Source organism: Camelus ferus, chromosome X (genome assembly GCF_009834535.1).
Source record: "Camelus ferus isolate YT-003-E chromosome X, BCGSAC_Cfer_1.0, whole genome shotgun sequence".
NCBI classification, from domain to species: domain Eukaryota; kingdom Metazoa; phylum Chordata; class Mammalia; order Artiodactyla; family Camelidae; genus Camelus; species Camelus ferus.
In genome coordinates this window covers 69,560,813-69,582,741 of record NC_045732.1, presented here as the reverse complement: position 1 = coordinate 69,582,741, position 21,929 = coordinate 69,560,813, and the positions used below count along the sequence as shown (strand labels likewise).

Below are 21,929 nucleotides of genomic sequence, written 5' to 3'. Positions count from 1 at the left end.
TTCCTTGCAATCCCACTGGGAAAATCGACGATGGGCTTCCTTTCAATATAGTTAAAACACGTTTGGGAGAGTCTTCTGAAGTAACTACGCAGAGGAGAAACAGAATGAATACCCAAAACATTCCTCCAGACGAGCTAACTCTTTTCTGATTGCTTGATCCCACCTCCCTTTTACAGATTCTCCATTACTTCCTATTTTTCACTGTTGGTATATTTTATGTGTTTGTTATTCAGTATCTTTTGAAGAGTACCTTGAACTGTTTGGAGAGTATACACTATGTAAATACATAGTAATAAATAAATATAATAAAGAAATGAATAAACAAAATGTCTACTTTTACAAGAAGGTTTTACCACTTTTGATATGAGAGCCACCTCTCACTCAGCACCAGCCTGAAGAGTAGGTAAGTGTACTCTGAGGGACAACAAACAGATCTCGCTGCTCTAAAATACCTCCCTCACAACCTGAAGTCCCACAGTTTGCTGATACACATTTTAAAAATTTAAGCTTTGAAGATTTCCTTTTCAAGAATTCCTTATTAAAATGCAAATACCACAGAGGGGGGTAGGTAAATGGGTCATGATTTAACCTTAGTTCCCTTTACATTAACCCATCACTCCTACCAAACACATTTTTTACATTCCAGCCTTTTCTGTGCTTTTGTTCATGCTATGCTTCCAGAAGTGATGCTAAATATGACATAAATTACAAATTAAAATTTACCTTATGTTTTCACACAGTCTCTCATGTGATATCTAAATCCAAGCCTACTCATTCTTTTTAAAAACGATTTATTTTTTCCAATGTAAGAAGAATAACAGGTTTATTATAGAAAATTTGAAAAAAGCAGGAAGATAGGGAGAAGAAAAACTATCAACCACAGTCCTACCACGTAAAGAACAACAGTCGTTAACAGTGTTGTCATGCCGCTCTTTAAACCAACCTTAGTTTAGGTCCCATTTCTGATGTGATGCCTTCCTCCCCCAGAACTTCTCTATCATGTTTGTGCCACTTGCTTGTACAAGTCAATTAACTTGGTGTGTATCTTGTGTTTCCAACTAGATTGTGAGATCCTTGAAGGCTGAAACCATGAGTTATGCTTCTTAACTTATCCCCAAACAGTTGGTACATTGGACCCAATATTTGCTGACTGATTTAACCTAAATGAATACAAATCATCAGAAACAATATGAAATAGGCCAAGTATCTGAGTCATGAAAGTTAAAGCTTTCCAGTCACCTGGTTTGGTGACTATTACTCTTCTGTTCCTGGGATTCTTAAAAGCCTATTTAACTAGACTCTTTCTCCACACCAAGACTGAATGAGAAGCAGACTGATTAAGAGCCAGGATTTACTCAAAGATTCTCGATGTAAGGCATAAAGGTGAGAGAGAAAGAAAGAGAGAGAGAGAGGGAGGGAGGGAAGATGGGAGAGAGAGAGAAAAAGAGAGAGAGGTGTGGGAGGGAGGAAGGAAAGGAGAGGGAAGAGAAGGGTAGAAAAGGGGATATAAAGTATCTGGTGCTCAATCCAGTATGTGATTTGCCTCCAGCACCGTATACAGGATCCCATCCACTTGTTCTGAGTCAAACCCGATCTCACGAAGCTCCAAGTGAGGGAGGACAGAAGTAAGGAGATAGCTGACGTGGGTACGCAGCCGCGTAAGCTTTGCCAAAGCCCTGTATGATGGAGTGAGGGACAGGAGAAGAGATGACATGAAGTCGTTAGCCAACAGAACAAAATGAAGCTCCTTCAACATGGGCCTACATCTCTCAACAATTACATTTCCATTAGCTAGAAAGAAAGAAGGAAGCACAATGCCACCAAGCACAGGGAGACTGGCTGCAGCTCTCTAAGAAGTGATTCCTCAATCCTTGGTGGCCTAGGATTTAATTAAGGCTTCTTCCCTTATCTGCGACCAGTAACGAGGGGTCCTAAGGGATGCTTCCCATTAGCACTCTCAGGCTGATAACTAAACCCTAGTAATTAACCTTTCTAGGTCATCTCCCTCTGGGGTCCGGTAGGAGACCTGAGCCTTCTGCAGCACTTCCAGGTGTGTCTCCGTCTCTTTCAGTTTCTCTTTTAGTTCCTGCTTTTCCTCTTTGGTTCTTTCCAGCTCAGCTTTCAGAATCTGGAATTCAGCTTGGCGATAGCCCATGTGTTTCTTGCTCCAATACAAGCCTTCCGTCTCCTGGGCGCTATAAGTCACCAATTCATGTTGGACTTTCTTGAATTCAGAATGCCAGTGATTCCTCTCCTGTTCCAGCTCCTCCACCTGCAGTCCAAGAAACAGAAATTCAATGACCCCACATACTACTGAAAGCTAAAGAGAGTGCCCCCAAATTTCCCGACTATTCACCCTGGAATTCCTCTACAGATATTCTTCTCCCTATGGGCCTTTTCATCCCAAAATATGGGAAGGAAGAACATTAGGGTTCACTTAGTCTGAGACATACCACAGAATCACTCAATGGCTTATTTTGTTTAAGGCCTCAGAACATGAGTTCATCGGAATTCCAACTCTCTAGTCCCTCAGTTACAATGACCTTGTATTCCTGGTGGTAAGGTGTTGCCCCTAACCTTTTGCTGGAACATATTCCTTTCTGCCAAAACACGTTCCAACTTTTCTGTGGTTCTCTTCAGTTCTTCTAGCTCTCTTTGGTTCTTCATCTTTGGTGTATTACGACCTCCGCTCTCCTCGTAGCCTCTTCCTTTCTCCACAACGGCTGCAGCAGGGGTGGCAGCAGAGGCCACGGAAGAATAAGGCACCGGGTTCCAGGATTCAACTGCTTTTCTCCTCTCAGCAAGCTCCTCTCTGTTAAAAGGGATCAGCTGAATGGGAGCTCCTGAATCTCTAACACCTTTTGCAACACCGACAACAGCTACAAAAGGTCCCTTGTTTACTTCTTCCTTGTTTATGTGTGTGCTGCCCCTGTTAGATTCTTCTGCTACCAATCTTGGCATCTGATCTTCTAATTCTTCAGAGACAAGGGCCCCCTGCTGTTGGTCTTGGGCCCCTGAATACAGAACTGAAACCTCCCTACTCTGACCGGTGTTCTTGATTGCTTCGGGGTATTCCGGCGAAAGGTACGGTGGTGTGCTTCTCTCAGAACTGGATTTCTCGTGGCTGTTCTCCCCTTCTGGGTAGGCAACTGCTGCCTCTACCCTCCTGTAAGGGCCAGGCATGGAATAATCCAGAGGAGGTGTTGTCATATCATTCTGGAGCCTTCTTCGTTTCTCCACAGGTTCCTCACCTAGGATCCATTTGTACTTACTGCAAGAAGAGGAAATTCAATTTTAAGCTGTCACAATACAAGCGAAGTATCTTCCTTATCCTATGGAACCCCGTCCTCAAATTTCCCATGTTAAAACTGACTCTAGCTGTTATTCACAGGGCATTTCAGGTTAGGACTACATCTTTACTCTCAAACCACAACCCGTTCACTCATGCAATTTGCTGACATAGCAACAGGCCTTAACGGAGAGATGAAATCAAAAGGCGTGAAGACACGGTATCTGGATAAAACAGGACCAGGCTGACCTTGCTAAGATTTCTGAAAATAGGATGGAAACTAGACTGACTTAAAAGTTTCCAAAAGACAAGTAGAGGGAGGAAAAACAAACAAACAAAAAAACCACATGCAAAATCCCCTAACACAAGAATGGAAAAAAAGGTCATAAAAAGCCTATTGGAATATGTAGAGGAGACTGAGCCAGCTCGTTAACTTTAAAGTGTCACAAAAACCTTCCAGGATCAAAGACTTAACGCACATTTTTATATTCCAACGGAACACTACACAATGCCTTTGCCAGCCAACTGGATTGGGGCTACTGCCCATTATCCACTTGTAAAAGTTAATTAAAACACAAGGCTCTAGTCAGAAACAAAGAAACTGAATTGGCCAATTCAAGTCATTTCTCATTTTTCACAAAAGAATTCCCCTCTGTTGGGGTAAACAGGCACTCCCTCAGTTCTTCAGGAAAGGCCAGGATAGTGACCTCAAATCACCTTCCATTTCTGGCTGCTATATACACTAACGGTTGAAGGAACACACACACACACACACACACACACACACACACACACACACACAAAACAACAAAAAAAAACGATGCCAGTGAAATCCATAGGCAATTATATATATCATGCAGCAGGATGGGACCCCCATTTTTATCCTTATAACTATTCTGCTCTCTCTCCAGAAAACCAGGAAATTTCAAGGTAAAAATTAACTTTCAAATTTTCAATGAGAAAGAACCAGGCATGTTATTGGCCACCGTATCTCAAGGATGCCCACATTTCTCTGCAATTTCTGAGAGTATCTGTTAAGACATCATAAACCTTAGCTTCTTATAACGCCTTAATGTTCTCCAAAACTAGTGTTCACCCTGAAATAAAATTGGTCTGCTATCTTAATAGATCTTGTAGTGTCAGCCTTAGGGGGAAAGCAAAAGGACTTAGGGGCTATGTAAGAACAAATGTATCCATCTTTAAACATGCATAAGGGCCACTGTAGATGGTCCATTTAGCTGTGGAACTGAGGCAAATAGTAAAACAGTTTGCTGGTATGAAGGAATAGTATATGCTACTAAATAGAAACAACAAAGTTTTATGAAAAGCCATTAAGGTCACATTATCTGCCTTCTCTTCAATTTCCCACCGCTAAGGGAAGAATTAAGGTCCTTAATTCTCTTCTCTCCGTACATTTTTTTTCCTTTCGTAATGTCATACAACCTTTTGGCTCGAACTTCTGGGAAGTAACCCCCAAGTCATTCCCCCAGCCCTGATCTCCAGCACTGAATTTCCAACTGCCTATCACATATTTCTTTCTGGAGGTCCCACTGGCATCTCACTCAGTATGTATAAAACTGAGCTTTCACTTTTACCTTCAAATATGCTCCTTCTCCTATGTTTCCTATTTGTGTTCGATACCACCAAACTCTCAGTAATTTTATATAGTTTTACATTATCAATACTCAAAAGTTCAAGCTCTCATGACTTCTCCTGGACTATTGCAATGGCTACCTCCAGTATCCCCTTGTCACACCTCCAGCTCACCCACTGCCAAGTTAATCTTCCTATGGCATTGCTCTGATTATGTCACCTCCCTACTTGAAATCTTTAGGTATTGTTCCCCACAACATAAAAGCTTTAATGTCTTAGCTTGGTATTTGAGCTTTTCCATTCCAAAACATAGGAAACAGTTGTTGAACACTTACTCTGTGCCAGACAGTGTGAAAAGTCTTAATGTGTATGGTCTGACCCAAATCTCCCAGTTAAACCTGAGGTAGGTGGTATTCTTAACTTCACTTTTAAAAGGATGCTCAGGCCTAGAGAAGTTAAATAACTAGTGAAAATCATGTAGCTAGTAAGTGGCAGAGCTGGGATATAATTTGGCCCTAGCTTTTTCTCTCACTATTTCCCTTCAAAAACACCAGCCAAACAGAATACCCCATGATTTCCCATGCTGCTTCTTTTGATTGGAATGCACTTCTCCTCAACACTGCATGTCTAAGTCCAGTTCAAATGCAACCTCTGAATTCCTATAGCAATTTAGTAATCTCTATATAACATATATTACTTTCTACTGTGTGTGTGTATTGTAGGTTCGCCACTTAAGTATAAGCTCCTTGACAGAAGGGAGCTTAACTGTGCTACTTGGGGATGAGGGAACAAAATTTTGTACATAAGAGGTGATCAAAAATGAATTATTATGTTTTTGTTTGTTTTGGTTTTTTTTTTGCAGCCCACAATAAGTTTATTGTGTCTTCAAGACACTACAGTGTAGAGTCCTCTCCCAGAGAAGGGTCTTTCAGAGACAAGGAACCATTATCCAGACGAGTTGCTCATTTGTTATTTTCATAGGCAGCTGGATTCTTCCTTTTGGATCTCTCAAACTCTTAGAACTATTATGTCAATGAAAGGCAATGAGTGGATTTTACTTATTGGTTCTATAAATACTTCTGGTTCTTCCCTTTAGGAATCAATTTATTCCAGATCTGTATTCATTTAGTAAAGATTAATTTAGGGTTTACATATTAGTAATTCTTTTCCAGCTACATAATCTCTTCTCATTTTCTTTTTCCTTTTTGTCATATTCCTCCATTGGCTGTCTGCAGAGAAGCCAGCTGATATTTTGACAGGGATTCATTTATTATTTTGGAGTGTATTATTTAATTTCCACATATTTGTGAATTTCCCAAATTTCCTTCTGTTGTTGATTTCTAATTTAACTCCACTGTGGTTGAAGAACATCCTTTGTATGAGGTCAATCCTTTTAAATTTCTTAAGGCTTGTTTTATGGCATAATATATGGCCTGCCCTGGAAAATATTCCATGTGCACTTGAGAAGAAAATGTGTTATGCTGTTTGGGGGCAAAATGCTCTACATATCTGTCAGGTCCAGTTGGTTTATAGAATTCTTCAACTCTTCTATTTCGTTGTTGATCTTGTACCCATTATTGAAAGTGGTAAAGTGAAGTCTCCGACTATTATTATTAAATTGTCTATTTCTCCCTTCAATTCTGTCTGCTTTTGGTTCATTCATTTTGGGGCCTCTGTTGTTAGGTCCATATATGGGTATAATTTTTATATTTTCCTGATGGACTTTATCAATATGAAATATTCCTCTTTATATCTAGTAACATTTTCTGTTTAAAGTCAATTTTGCCTGATATTTGTATAGCCACGGTAGCTCTCTTATGGTTGCTGCTTGTATGGTATGTCTTTCTTCAACTTTTTATTTTCAACCATTTTTATCTCTGAATCTAAAGCATATAGGTAGTATAGTTGGATTTAAAAAACCCAATCTGATAATCTCCAACTGGAGATGAATTGTTTAATCTAGTCATATTTAATATTATTACTGATATGAAAAAATTGATGTCCACTATTTAGCTTTCTGTTTTCTGTATGTGTCATGCCTTCTTTGTTCCTTTCTTCCTCTACTGTTCCTCTTTCCATGTTATGTGGGTATTTTCTAGTTCAACATTTACAAATCTAACAAAACATTACTACAATCATTACTTATGTAATGTTATATCTTTTGAGGAAGTGGGAGAAGAAAGTAGAGCAAGTACATATTTATATTTATAGAGTTTGCTAAATCAATCTTCTTATTTTTCCATTTTTTTATTTTCTTCATTTCTTACTATGGGTCTGAGTTACCATCTGGTTTTATTTCCTTACTCCAGTACAGCTTTGTTTCCACTCACCTCCTCTGTGCTGTTATTGGCAAACATTTTACATCTGCAGATAAGCCCAACAATAAAATTATATACATATATATGAAAATATATACAAATATATACATATTGTTTATGCAATTATTCTTTAAGTCAGTTAAGCATAGAAAGAAGAAATATGCCACTGTATTAGCTTTTATAATTAATTACATTTATCATTGCCAGTACTCTGTTTTTTCATGTGAATTTGAATTACTATCTGGTATCACTTGCTTTCAGGCTAAAGAACTCTCTTCAGTATTTCTTGCATGGCAGTTTTGCTAGAAAAAAATTCCATCAACTTTTGTTTATAAAGGAATGTATCTATTTAACCTTCATTTTCTAAAGATAGTTTTACTGGATTTATGATCCCTGGTTGAAGTCTTTCTTTCAGTACTATGAATATGTCATCCCACTGCCTCCTGGTATCCAATGTTTCTGATAAGAAGCCAGTTGTTAATTTTATTGAGGTTCTCTTTTACATGATGAATATTTTTTTCTCTTCCTGCTTTCAAGATATTCTCTTTACTTTTGGTTTTCAATATTTTCACAATATTTTCACTGTATGGCTACAAATCTCTTTGTATTGTTTCTATTTTGAGTTACTTGAGCTTCTTGGATGTGTAGATTAATGTTTTTCATCAAATTTGGAAACTTTTCAGCCGTTATTTCTTTGAATATCATTTCTACTGGTTTTCCTCCCCCTCTCTTCTCCTTCTTATACTCCTATTTTACGTATGCTGGGTGCACTTAATGGTGTCCCACATTTCTCTGAGGCTTTTTCCATTTTTCTTCATTCTTTTTCCTCTCTGTTCTTCAGATGGCATAATCTGTAACTGATATAACTTCAAGTTTGCTGATTCTTTCTTCTGCCAGCCTTAATGTGCTGTGCAGTCCTTTTAGTGAAATGGTTATATTAGTTATTGCATATTTTACCTCAAGAATTTCCATTTGGTTCCTTTTAAAAATAATTTCTGTCCCTTTATTAATATCTTACATTTGATGAAACATGTTCTTTGAACATATTTATAATGGCTGCTTTGAAGTCTTTGCTAAATCTAACGCTTGAGTCTTTTTAGGAGCAGTTTCTATTACCTGCTTCTTTTTTCCCCTATGTACAGATCACACTTTCCTGTTTCTTTGCAAGTCTCATAATTTTTTGTTGGTAATTGATATTTTAGATAATATAGTACAGCAATTCTGGACACTGATCCTACCTCCCTGAGTGGATGTTCCTGTTGTTTGCTGTTTTTTTTTTTAGTAGTGACTTGGCTAAACTGATTCCTTGAAATTTATTTCCTCTGTAGTATGCAACCTCTGATGTTCCTGCTCAAATTTCTTCTTGGTTTTTAATCTTTTATCTGGCAACCTAGGAGTTTCCTTGGGTTAGCATAGGTCAAAAGTCATGATTAAGACCCCTTATCCAGTTAGATTTTTACCTTTTGCCACTGAATGTATATGTGGCTTGAAGGCTGCTATCACAGGTCAAGGAGTTTATGTTTCTGCCTCACATTCAGCCAGGTAGTAGTAACTTGGATTTTTCCTCTTCGGTTACCTCTAAGAGGGCACAGCCTTATGCACGTACAGTCTTCCAGACTACCATGGATATGTACAATTTTATTTTTAAGCCTGGCTTCCTAGGAATGGCTCCTGGGTCAGAGTAGTTTATTGTTCAGCCAGTGGTTAATCAGAGGTTGTGCTTAAGTCCTTAGTGCCAGTGAGGCTCCTGACCTTTGTTGTTTGATCTGTGTGAGGCTTGGGGACTGCTTTAAAGTCCACCTTATCTCCTGAGTGGTACAGTCTTGTGCTTACGCACAACCTTCCTGCACAGTGTTGACTATGATCCCAAGAGAGCTCTTCTTAGCTGTTCTTTTGATTAGTTCTCTCTGTTAACAAATTTCTGATTACTCAGTCATTTTGCCTGTTGTAACTTGTATCATGGAGCTATGAGTGCCTTCTTAATTGTTCTCCACTAAGATTTTCATTGTTTTTGATAATACTCTTAGGAATGGAATTCTCCATGATCTGTTCCACACAAAGTCAGTTCCTTCAGGTAGAATTGGGAGTTCTTCAACTGTAAGGCCTCCTTCTCTCCCTAAGCAGAACCTTTATGCCACTGTGTAAGAGCTAGGGGCAAGGACTGTGGCCCACTCTCCAAGAGTGAAACCTTTTCTTTACAAATGGACGCTGGGATGGTTTTTGGCTTGTTCCTTCTGGCATGAGCCTCTGCCCTATAAGTAAGCTGGGGTTGGTGCAGTAGGGGTTCAGGATTGTCAGCAAGCTGTCCCCAGGTGAGTGCTTCCAACCTCTGAGTGGGGACTGGGAGGGGGAAGAGAAAGCTGAGTGGAAGAAGAAAGACCTGGTCCTCTTGAGTTTGCCTGAACAGAACTTCTGCAAAACAGACCTAGGGAATATGAGAAATATCAGAGGCCTGCCCCTTCCAGGGGCAGGTGAAACCATAGCTCTAGTTTAAGAGCTGGGGAAGAGGGAGCCCCCAACTTCTTGATCACATCCACTTGGTTAGAGCTCCTTGAATAGTTTTCATAAAACATAGTTTGGAGGGGGATAAGAGCAGACTAAATGCCATAGACTCTTGCTGTTCTTTCTGAGACTTAACAGATTTTCTTGAATGAATGTTTCTCTATTAGCTGTATGCTCCTAGGACAATTTCCAGGAAGTAGGGATGATTGTTTTGTTTAATAATTTTTCTCCAGTTAAATGGTTATATGTTGGTGAAAGAGTTCATCACACTCCTCATTTTGCCATTCTGGAAGTCCCTCTCAAAGATCATATTTTAAAATGTTAATACTGGCCCCCGAATCAATCTTATTCACTTACAAAATTGTTTTTTCTATTTCTAACTTGTATTTGTTGTTTCAATATTCTTTTAAATATATTAGAATGTCTTTTCCCCTCTCCTTCCACTACTAAAATGTAATTTGGATTTTTTGTTATCCTTTTAAAACATTAAATAATTAGTCTTTGACATAATAGCTTGCTCAAAAGTTCTCTAAACAGCTAAATAAATTATAGCCACTAATTCTCACCTTTGTCCATATGCTCATGGCTACTTTAGACCTTAATTTATATCACTCATATGAAACCTAGCATGTATTAGGGATGCTTACATATATAACTTTGAGTACCATAAGCTCCTTCATCTTTGATTCCTTAGAGCACTGCTTTCATACAGTAAGCACTCAAATATATGTAGAATGAATGAACAGGAAGGACTATTTCCTTTAACAGAAATAAGCTATCTTCCCCTAAAAGGTTATGCTTGCTTAAATACTGGCTGAATCTACTCTTTATTGCAGGTCTTCACCTCCCATTGCTACATTCACAAAGCTGTTTCCAATGATGCATCCGGAGCCCCTTTTAGGTCTTATAAGCTACCACACTAGAAAATTTTAAAACACTCTTGGTTAGTGTAGGCTTTATTTTATCTAGAGTTAGAGAGTTGTACTACATGACCCAAAGACCCTTATCAGCTTCAGGTTTTGATAACAAAGGAGATCTTTGTAACTCTTGACTAAACCTATGATTCCCTTTAACACTCTTTTATCAGAAAACCCTATGTATTTTACTCAACTCTTGAATACCTTACTTTTCCTCTATAAAAAGGCAGCTTATTTCCAATTAATCTGAATCCCCCTACACATGTAGCTCAAAGTGACATCACCATCATTTACTGACCTCACATAAGACATTAGCAGCACCAATTATCACATATCTCTTGAAAGAATATTATTCTCAAATTAAAGTTACACATAAACAGTCAAAGTACTTTACCTGTCTTCTAGAGCCAAAACTCGGCTCTGGATATAGCAGTTCCATAAAGACTTATACAGAAATCCTAATAAAGACTGATGAAGTATGCCACCCAATGGATGTACTGCCATACTACACTCATAAAATACACACATAACATAGGTTAGCATTTGTAATCTCCTTCAAGTTACCAAAATCCACTAGATAGTAACAGCAGAAACACTGAAGGGAAAGGAAAAGTGGTCACAGCAGGGAAAGGACAGCCTTCAAGAGCAATGACACCTTGATATTCCAGTGACAACTTTGATATACAACCAACTCAAGGAGATCAAGGTAGAGTGGTAACAATGTGCTTAAAAAAATACAGCACTTTACTGTACACCCCTCCCAACCTACAATGGGAGCTGGAAAACTATGTATGGAAACAGAAGAATTAAACTCAAATCCCTGAGACCAACTAGGCTATAATTCTTACCCCCTTGCTGTATAGTTCTATTTTAGAAATTGTTCCTTCAATATGACTCAGATTCAACCACTAGTTACTAAGTACCTACTATCTTCCAAGGCACTGTTTTAGATGCTTTCATACAGATTCTTGTTTCATCTCTTCAGAGTTTTATTAGTTTTTCTCCTAATAGCTTACTTCCCCTTGAGACTTTTTGTTCATTCTCAGGGGGTCATGGGGTTCTTTTAATATCTACAGGGCTTAATTGTGGAAGAATCATCGAATAGGGCACTCGCATACATGAAGAGATGCTTGTCTAGGTGAGAAGCTGAAAACACTCACCTAAGAAGCAAGGAAGAGGGAAAAGAATCAGTAACATTAAGAGGGGCAGGGACAGGAGTCATTTTTATCCTATCATATATCCATTGCTTTTCTCCTGCAGTATGTTGAGAAGATATCCAAACTGAAAAGGGTTAATATAAAGTTCACAACCCACTATATAATAGTCACATTATTGAGGACTGTAGAAGTTTCTACTATTAGAGAGCAACTCTGTACCTTCCCTATGGCTTGGCCCTGCCAGAAGCGAGAAGCACAGTAGAGAGGAGAAAGCAAGTCATAATCAACAGTTCTGAGTTCCAGTCTCATGGCAGCAGTGGGGCATACATTTTAGTTCTTCAAATATTCCTGATATTTAAGAAAATTCTTGTTGTAAATACTAACAAAATAATATGGACGAGGTGCTGAAAGATGGAAAATAAATCCCAAGACTAAACTTATACTCAAAATTTACTCTAGGAAACTAGAAGTCTTATCTAATGGCACAAACTTCTAATACTCATTTTTATATGTGGCCAACGTGTGCTAGGCCTATGGGGCCCCACAGGATTTTACTATTCCTAAACTTAATGAAAGAAACAATGCTTATCTATGTAATATTACCTTACATTTGTATACTACATTACAGTATGCAAAGAGTTTTCATGTCCATTATTTCACTTACACAATTCCCAACATAATGTGAATACATAATCCATAAAAGAACATTCATCAGATGATTACCTCAAAAAAGTAAAAAAAAAAAAGATAGAGAGATAGGTAGACAGACTTGACATAGCAGTTATAATGTTGAAAAATTGGGGGTATATGCAACACACAATTCTATCAACTCAAAAATGTTGTTTTTCCTCTGAATTCCATGCCAGGCCTTAGGAAAAACATGATAACCATACCAATGTATTTTACAGAAAAAAAACAAACCTTGAGGCTCACTGAAGAGAGACTGTTTTTTACCCACCTGGAAAATGGAAAAACACTGGAATCCAGAGGCTTAAGTTGAAGAGAAGGTGTTCTGCTTTCTTCTCCAACAGATGAAAGCTGGCCTGGGCTATCAATTCCCTCATATCCAGTTGTCTTATTATTCAAGTCATCCATATCTTGAATAGAAGGGATCTTCAGTGGATTAGTGAATACCTAGTAAAGAAAGAAACAATTCATTAAAATCCCAATTTCAAACTAAATACCAAAGGATGAGTCAATCCTCTGATGCTAGGAAAGAACACTTGGCCAAATAAAAAGAAACTGTTTCCTACACAAAACAAACAGTGCGCAGTAATGAACACTAGAACACTGACCCCAGGCATGTTCAGTTATAACCTTATCAGCTGGACACCAACAGACCTCCCCAAATCACTTATTGGCTCCTAGAGTCATCCCACCCACAACACAAACCCAGGTCCCCTAATCAGTGTCTAATTCTCTACTGTGACCCAGTTTAAGGCTGAGTTTTCACTCCTCTGAGATCTGTGATGAGGGCAGGGATGGAGGGAATAAGCACTGCAGCAAGAGTCTGTGCTGGTCTTGGAGAAATGCATGCGAGACTAACATGTATTCACATTGCACACACACAGAGACATGCATCTGGGATCTTGTGGGAGAGCCAGCTTATGAAGATAGTATGAATGATGAAGGTGAAGGAGTATAAAGGGGAGGTAAACTGACTGAGGACAGGGCAGTCCCAGGAAATCTCCCAATCTCTAGATTAGACTATTGAGCCAAGACATTAGGGTATGAAACCTGTTTATGAATACACCTGGGTCTTGGTAGGGTGTCAGAAGAATTAGTATTTTTTTGCCTCTATCCTCACCAGTCTGACCTACCCTGACTGAGTGGGTGGAAAGTGAATCTAACATGCTACTAGCAGATATCTCTGGGAAAGAGGGTCAAGAGGAAAATCATGCAGAAAGGCAAGGTTGGGAGGGGAAGATATATGGGTGCTATGGTGGCTGTCAGGAAAGGAGTGTCCCTGAAAGGACGGCCAACCTTATTGCACCCTTCAGCGTCCGGAGCTGGGCAACCATGTCCGAGAGACAGTGCTCCTGAAAATTCAAAACAGCAGAGTCTTTATAAAGCCAGCCAGCCTGAAAGCAGGGATAGGGAAGGGGCACAAAGAACCACCCCTTCTTCCCAAGGAAGGAGGAAGGAATCACCCCTGAATCCTGGAAGAAAGGAGACTGAGGAAAACCAGACACTCAACAGGAGCAGCCTGTATGAGGATGGAACATAACCCTGAATATTCTGTGACAACAAATATGACATTCACACTGTCCAGAATCAGTACTGAATCTAAATATGGGCAATAAATGATTTGGCTCATCTATTTTTGGTGATCTGAACATCAGTAGCAGCAGATCAAAGCAAAATCAAAACATCCAATGAAAAAAAAGACCACTAGAACAAATGGTTCATTATTTCTATGCAGCTTTCAAGAGTGCTGCTTCCTTCAACCTATGTCTTCTGTTGGGGAAAATTTTATGTGAGAAAAGGATGAGGGTGGGCTGTCTCTCACCTGGTGGCTGTCATTTTCCATTGGCAACTTCTTCTTCTCAACAGTTTGATCTCTATAGGAGAAGATAAAAGTGCTATTTAGTTCACTCATGAAATTTCTCAGTCTGAAATGGATTACCATTGTAGATTTAGGCTGAAATGTTCCTTCTAAACTAGAAATAGTGTGAGCCTCTTTTTGTAACTAAGGGTTCCTTCCTGAACTCTATGATTAAAGAGAGATTTCAAATGTCCTATCAAAAGAGGAGCGGGGGAAGGAGAGAGGCTAAGTCAACCACTAGTTGAGACATTCAGGAGATGATTACAAAGAATAAAGAATTAGAAGAACAGAGAGATCAATAGGGAAATCATTATAAACAAAACAAAGAAAGTCATCTCTCGTCTCAAAATTCCCCTGTCCTATTAGGAAGGCTCAGGCTGCACTACTGCATGATACAGAACACCACCTCGGGTATACTCAACTGTTTCTTAGCTTTGTTCAAGTACAGGTCTTCATCAATGAGTTCTTGTTCCTCTGGAACAGAGCATCTCCTGTAGTACAGAGAAGAAATCATCTTTTGGAAACAAAACGTGTCCTTCATTTTTACCCCTTACTTTCCTCCCAACTATGACAAGGCAGGTTAACAACCTTCCAACGTTATAGAGTTCAGACTCTACCCGTATTACAAAACCTGTGTGCAGGTTAACATGTAGCAGTTCTTATTTCGAGGTATATCATATCATTATTTTTGGTGCATGTATCACCTTTCTCCCAAGTCATTCCAAGTACCTGATAGCTACAAAATTCATATTATGGTGGACAGCATAAAACATAATCTCTATATTTACACAGTGAGGTTCAAGCACAAGAGACTTGCTTGAGGTTCCACACAAAGGAATATTGCTGAAACTAGAACCTAGGCCTTTTGCCTCTCGTCTACTAGGAAAGTAACTCCCAAAGTGCAGTCTAGAAGCAGAAGAATCCCTAAACTATGTGATGATGCCTGAACAAGAAAATCAGAGGCTATGACAGCAGCAAGAAGAGACTAGGAGCTTCCATTATAAAAAAGAACAGAACAAAGATTAGCTAAGAGGAGAAAGAGAGGATTCTATAAATGAAAAGACATTTGCTATATGTAGTATTTAGCTTATTCTGAAGAAGAGAATTTTGGGAGTAAAAGCTGAAAAGAGTACTAGAACATGTATTCAGAAAATTCCTAGGAACAAATAAACAAAAATTAGTAATAAGTGGAAACCCTATGTTATACCCATTTTATAAGGGGACAAAGTGCCCTGAGAGGTTATGTCTTCTGGACTAAGTATAAACTGATAGGATATACAGGATTCAAAAACTGAGACTTCTAAGCACTCTGTCCCATGTTTTAATCACACAATCCCAGTTACTCTCCCTGGAGAGGTACTGAAGCACATCTGGAGACTATGGGGGAATGCTTGCTCATTACAGACCTGGACTTCATTTACTTAATTTTCTCCCTTTTAAACTTTTACTTTTTCTAAAAAGCATATTCTGGGTTAGTACCTTTTCTCTGTCAGGATTTACTCTGCAGAAAAAAAATTAAGAAAGTCACAGCTGAATTGAAGCAAACTGAGTTATTACTATGAACCTATGAGACTGACTTAGATTAAAAATATCTGTTAAATTGAAATGAATGCTTATGGCTATGCCAGGCACTATCTAGATGTTAGCTGCTTCAAGGAATATATTAGAAAGACAAACATACATTGAATGTACAATAGGTACTATAACAGATTCAGGTATAGGAAGCATATGAAGAAAAGCATCGACTCAACCTGAAAAGTAAATCCCTTGTTCTCGAATAGTTTACAATCGCTTGAAGAGCCCAAGTTCATACACATGAAAAACATCCGAAAAATTCAAATAGTATGTGAACAAATGTCAAGAATTAAATACCACAGGAAGCCAGAGTAAAATCACTGTAAACTACTGTCAACAGAGAAGTATCACACAAAATAAGCTTTCCAGACAGATACAATTTGGATGCAGATGGAATGCAGAAAGCCACTGTAAGCAAGTGGGATGACAACATCAAGTCATGGAGGAGGGAATATGTGTGGCACGTGCAGGGAAGAGTGAAGCCACAGGCCTGCTAAAGCAGAGGGTTTGTGTTAAGATACAATGAATAATAAGGCTGGATAGGTAGAGTGGGACCAGTTAGCACAGGGGCTTGAATGCCAGGCTGAAGACTGTGGATTTGAGATGAAGAACGTTTTAGAATATAGAGACAAATCAGGTGTTATCTCTGGCATAATAGTGAGTCTTAACCTTACCTGTACTTTGGATGGGAATTATAGTAACAAAACCATCTTGCAGGTAATGTAGATGGATCAACCTTGCCAGGAAGCTTTCTCCATTTAAGACATTCATCACATTGTACCCATGTCTGATCAGGAATCTTCCTGAGTGAAGGAAAACAGAAGTATGACTGTATATTCTAGCTCTGTGCTCTGTCTTATATTAGGGAGGCATACCCTAAAAGCAAAAAAAACATGATTTTATATATGAAATGTGTTAGAAATACTATAGTTAGATGTCTAAAAAAATATATATATATCTTGATCTTCACAGATAAAATAATGATAGAACTAGACCAGATATGGATATGAAAAATAGTAGCAAGTCTTAACGTGGTGAGCTACCATGTTATAGAAGTCAATAGTATTTATCCCAGAATCTCTCTTTTTTTTCCTTTTCTTTTTTTAATTAAAGAATTTTTTTGCAGGGGGAGTTAATTGGGTTTATTTATTTAGTTAATTTTAAGTGGAGGTACTGGGGATTGAACCTAGGACCTTGCCCATGCTAAGCATGTGCTCTACCTCTGAGCTATGCCCTCCCATCTATCCCAGCATCTCTTGTTCTAAGCAAACAAAAGGATAATTTTAACTTGAAAATTCATTAATCAGCAAAAAAATTTATATATATTATAGTATTACTAAAAAGTAAAACCCATAGTATCATTTTATTTGCTTCTATACAATCCCATGATAGATTTGAAATGCATTTCTGAGAGTTATTGAAGCATCGTCATCAAAATGTCTACCCCATTTCCCTGCAGTCTCCCTAGTCCTCTTTTTTTACCTTTCAAAATTTCTTTGTTTATACTTAAATCAAAATTTTATTAGTTTGATATTCCCAAAGTTAATCCGAAAAAGTAACAAATTTGATTACATTTCATAACTAGAAATGGTGGCTCCAGTCCAACAACTGGGTTAAATTATTAAGATAAAATTCTTCAAGAGTTCTACTTTTAAAACACATACCCATTTCCATCTCCCCCAGGAAGTGTAACCCAATGACCTACACTTTAAAGTGAATGTGTTTCTCTGTTAGAGGAGGTGGTCCATATATAGCAGAAGTAGTCAGCATCTAATATGTGAAAGGCAGATCAGAGTGGGAAGGGGAAAGGCTGGAGAAAAGCACAGAAAGAGAGTAGAGAGGCACCAAGAACCAAGTTGTAAACCCTGTAATTTAGCCTAGGACAGTTTTCTGTATGTTACATTTATACTGCTCTTATACTAGACATTTTAATAAAGTAGTGTGATTCTTTTATGTCTTAGTTCAATATTTTTCTTATCTTTTTAAATAGTCCTTTTTTCCTACTTATAAAAGCAATATCAGTGTATATAGAAAAACTAGAAAACATATAAAGATATAAAAAAGAAAATAAAAGATGCTCATAAGTCTACCACTCAAATACAATGTCCCCTTCTTGTACAAGACTCTGTTTTAACAAAGAGAATTCATACACATTTTTGGACACACAGCTTCCTATCTCCTAGCTGCAGGATGCTCCAGGCTTGCAACCTCTAAGCTCTAAGCTCAGGCCTGACCTCTGGTGTCTATATATTTCCATACAGCGACTGTTTTACTTAGAGCCAGAGAAAGCAGTTTCAGCAGTAATGGAAAGAGAGAAGAAAGGTCCTATTAGCTTTGGTTTTACATGCACATGCACAGAAGAGTCTCTTGCAGAAGCACGCCAATATTACTCTGTCAGGGACAAGCATTAGAGACAGCAACTCCCTGCCTCAGGTTACATGCAGGCCATAGTAGATCCTTTCATCCAGGCAGACAGGAGAGGCTTTTAGCTCGTGCTTGTAATAAATAGGTAGTTGCAGGGGCTATGACATATCCTTCTCATTGCATCCTTCCAGAAGGGTGTTGTGATTAAGAACTTGGGTTTGGGAGCTGGGCTGCCTATAATTTTGGACCTTGGATCTACCAGTTTCTACTTGTCTAGTCTTGAACAAGTTATTTAAGCGCTCAGTGTGTCAGTGTCTACATTTGCAAAGAAGTAATAATATCATCTGTCTAGTTCACAAAGTTGTTGTGATGATTAAATAAATGTAAAAACATGGAAAGAACTTAGACAAGTACCTGACATATAAGTAAGTACTTAATAAATAATCATTATTACAATTCTATCTCCAGAAAGGCTATATAGCATACATACACACACTCTAGGAATATATGAACATCTGTTTTATTGCATTAGTCACTGCTTACTTAAAAGGCAAAAAAGGCATCTCATCTTAATCTGCATTTCTTTGAAAATCATGGAGGTTGGGCATGAGCAAGGATCTTTAGAATAAGACAGTGATATTCATATGGCAGTGAATCATGTTGCATTTGGAACAAAATTTTATATCACACATTTGTCTGATGATTTCCATCTAAAAAAACAGGTGCTTATCCCAAAATGAACTTTTAACACTCTAGTCTTTGTCTTGATGGTGTAATTGACTGTATACGTGTTATTACCCACTCTATCCTCTGTGTTATGCTCCTTTCTTGGCTTACTGAGGCATTTCATCCTGATCCACCATTCTGTGTATAATTCCCTGTCTTAGATTCAATAAATTCTACATTTTTCTGATGTTTTGGGTTCTCTATTTCTATTATCAAATTTCTTGGTACGGTTCCAACAATGTTCACTAGGAATAAAGGGAAGGGAAGTTTGCTAAGATTTCTGAATGCCTACTATATACCAGGTACTGTGCTAAAAAGGTTATGTCACCTTATTGAATATACTCAGAGAGGTGAAAGGACTTACTTACTCAAGCTCACCCAACTATTAAGAAGCAGATCCAGATTTTCAAACCAGGAGTAGCTGATTTAAATACCTATCATCTTCCACTATATCACACTGCCTATAGGATAAACTGACAGTACTAAACTCTTCATATTTATGATCCAAACAACATAAGTGTTATACCAGAATGAAGAGGTCTAGAGAGAATGATGAAGTTAGTACCTGTGATTTCCTGTTTTTAGTTAATTAAACTTCCTTATGCAAAAACACCACCTTACCCTATTCCTTCCATTTGCTCTATAGAAATTACCCTTAATATTTTTATATTCTAAAGTTACTACTCACGGTATTGGCCTGACTATGGCTGAGGTCTCAAAATTCTCTTGGGAGGTCTTTTCCTTCCAATAAGCATTGAGCTTCTGGGCAAGGGCATTTATTGTCAACCTGACAGAAAAATAAATAAATAAATAAATGTACTTAAGCATATCAATGTTGAGAATTTGTTGAATAATTCTGCAATCTTTAAGATGCTACCATTTAACAGAAACCAGCAATTTAGAATATTCACCATAGGTTTGAACATCTAAACTTTCAGAAACTAGGATGGGAATCCAATGCCTTTGCAAGTTACATGTCAAAATGACAAAGTCATAATATTGAATAGTCACTTTGGTTGAAAAGATAAGATGATTACAAGTCTTAAAAAATACTGTGTTCTCCAAATTTTCAGGGCTTTTAGAATCGTGGTGAGGGGAGCTGATATTAGAGACAATGACGGAAGACTAAATAGTAGATATGTTATTGGGGGGTTATTGTCAGATAACTACAGATAAACAATTCAGGACCAAGTTGAAAGTCAGAGGGTCAAATACTGCACCCTATCTATTACAAATCAATCAAATACTAAAATGTCTATATAGTTCTTCATCTAAATGTTGATCATAGCAGTTACAGCACCAATGGGCAACAAAGTCTCCTTCAACCTTCCACCACATAGCTGTTAGTGGAGGCTGTACTGTAATTATGGCTCTTGCCTTTTCTCCTTTATCTTTTCCCAAATGAACAAAAGCAGACCCAGGGTCAAATGATATAATGTGTATAAAACCTGAATTTTACTTTTAAAAACTGCCAATTTCTAGTGACTAATTCCTATTTAATTCTACAACCCAGGATTACAACTTAATGTAGAGCTGTAGATAATTGAAATACTACAAATTTAGTATTTTGAAAATCTCTTGACTCCCTGGATCATTCCCCAAGTGTTTTGCAGACCTCTTCTCTCCTAAAGAGGAATTCTTCCTTAACTCCTTACTCATATTAAATTAGATTCTGACTGCACAGAGAAGATTAAAATAATTATATATAAGCTTCCCTATAAAAATATTATTCCCCTACAACATACCAATGTTCCTACCTCTATGCTTATATCCTTATCTAAAAGTCACAGATGAAGAACCATTCCTTGTTTTCTCTTAAAATTCTACTTTTAATCTACTTAAAAAATGTAGATTGGGGGTGGTGGTGGTGGTATTGCTCAATGGTAGAGGTAGAGTACATGTTTAGCATGCATGAGGCCCTGGGTTCAATCCCCAGTACCTCCATTAAAAAAAAATCAATCAATCAATCAATCAATCAATCAATCATTTGAAAAAAGTAGATTAGATGGGATTCTGGGAAGATGGTAGAACAGGAAGCACCAGGAATCTGCCTCCCCATCTAGAAAACAATTGCCCTGGCAGAATCTGTCTAATGTAACTATTTGGAACTCTGGAGTCTACTGAAGACCTATAATTTCCAGGGGAATTCTTGGATGATAAATTGGCAAATTTCAGCTTTTAGTGGTAGCTATTCATCTCCTACCCCAGTCCTCTGACAGGCAGCTGTCTGTGCACATGTTCCAAGAGCAGCTTGCAGGAGACAGGGTGGGCAAAAAGGACCCTGTCCTCTAAATACTGGGGATTTGTGCTCTGATCACTGTTTGCTACTCCTGATCACAGGATCATGTAATCCCTTTGTAACCACAAAGAAATAACTATAAAACATACACAAAAGGAAATGAAAAGAATTTAAAGGTTTCACTACCAAAAATCAACTAAACACAAAAGAAGATAGTAATACAGGAGATGAGGGACAAAATATCTATAAAGAGCATGTAAAATAAATAGCAAAATGACAGAAGTCCTTTTTATCAATAATTACTTTAAATGTAAATGGATTAAACTCTCCAATCAAAAGATACAGAGAGATAGGTAATATATATGGGTTTAAAAAATGATCTAAGTATATGCTGTCTATTGGAGACTAACTTTAGATACAAAGACACAAATAAGTTGAAAGTGAAAGAATGGAAAAGGATATCTCATATAAATAGTAACCAAAAGAGAGCAAGGATGGCTATACGAATATTAGACAAAATCACAGACTACAAATCAGAAGAGCTAAAATGTGGAAGCAACCCAAGTGTCCACTGATGGACAAAATGCAAAATGCAGTATATACATACAATAGATTATTATTCAGCTTTAAAGGAAGGAAATTCTGACATATGCTACAACATAGATGAACCTTGAGGACATTATGTTCATGAAATAAGCCAGTCC

General features: G+C 37.9%; 1 protein-coding gene across 4 annotated transcripts in view; it reads right to left on the bottom strand.

The window, feature by feature from the left end:
• Nucleotides 1–774: 774 nt before the first annotated feature.
• Nucleotides 775–21,929, bottom strand: part of MORC4 (MORC family CW-type zinc finger 4) — a 50,163-nt gene continuing 29,008 nt past the window's right edge. For 2 of the 4 annotated variants that reach the window (XM_032474594.1, XM_032474597.1), the window contains 8 exons: nt 19,675–19,773; nt 16,571–16,699; nt 14,744–14,812; nt 14,286–14,337; nt 12,735–12,910; nt 2,578–3,271; nt 1,989–2,272; nt 775–1,676 (listed from right to left, as the gene is read on the bottom strand). In XM_032474594.1, coding sequence (XP_032330485.1) covers nt 1,523–1,676; nt 1,989–2,272; nt 2,578–3,271; nt 12,735–12,910; nt 14,286–14,337; nt 14,744–14,812; nt 16,571–16,699; nt 19,675–19,773 — 1,657 coding nt within the window. In that variant the 3' untranslated portion in view covers nt 775–1,522. The remainder of the gene's footprint in view (nt 1,677–1,988; nt 2,273–2,577; nt 3,272–12,734; nt 12,911–14,285; nt 14,338–14,743; nt 14,813–16,570; nt 16,700–19,674; nt 19,774–21,929) is intronic. The other 2 variants (XM_032474596.1, XM_032474595.1) reach the window with 2 other exon arrangements.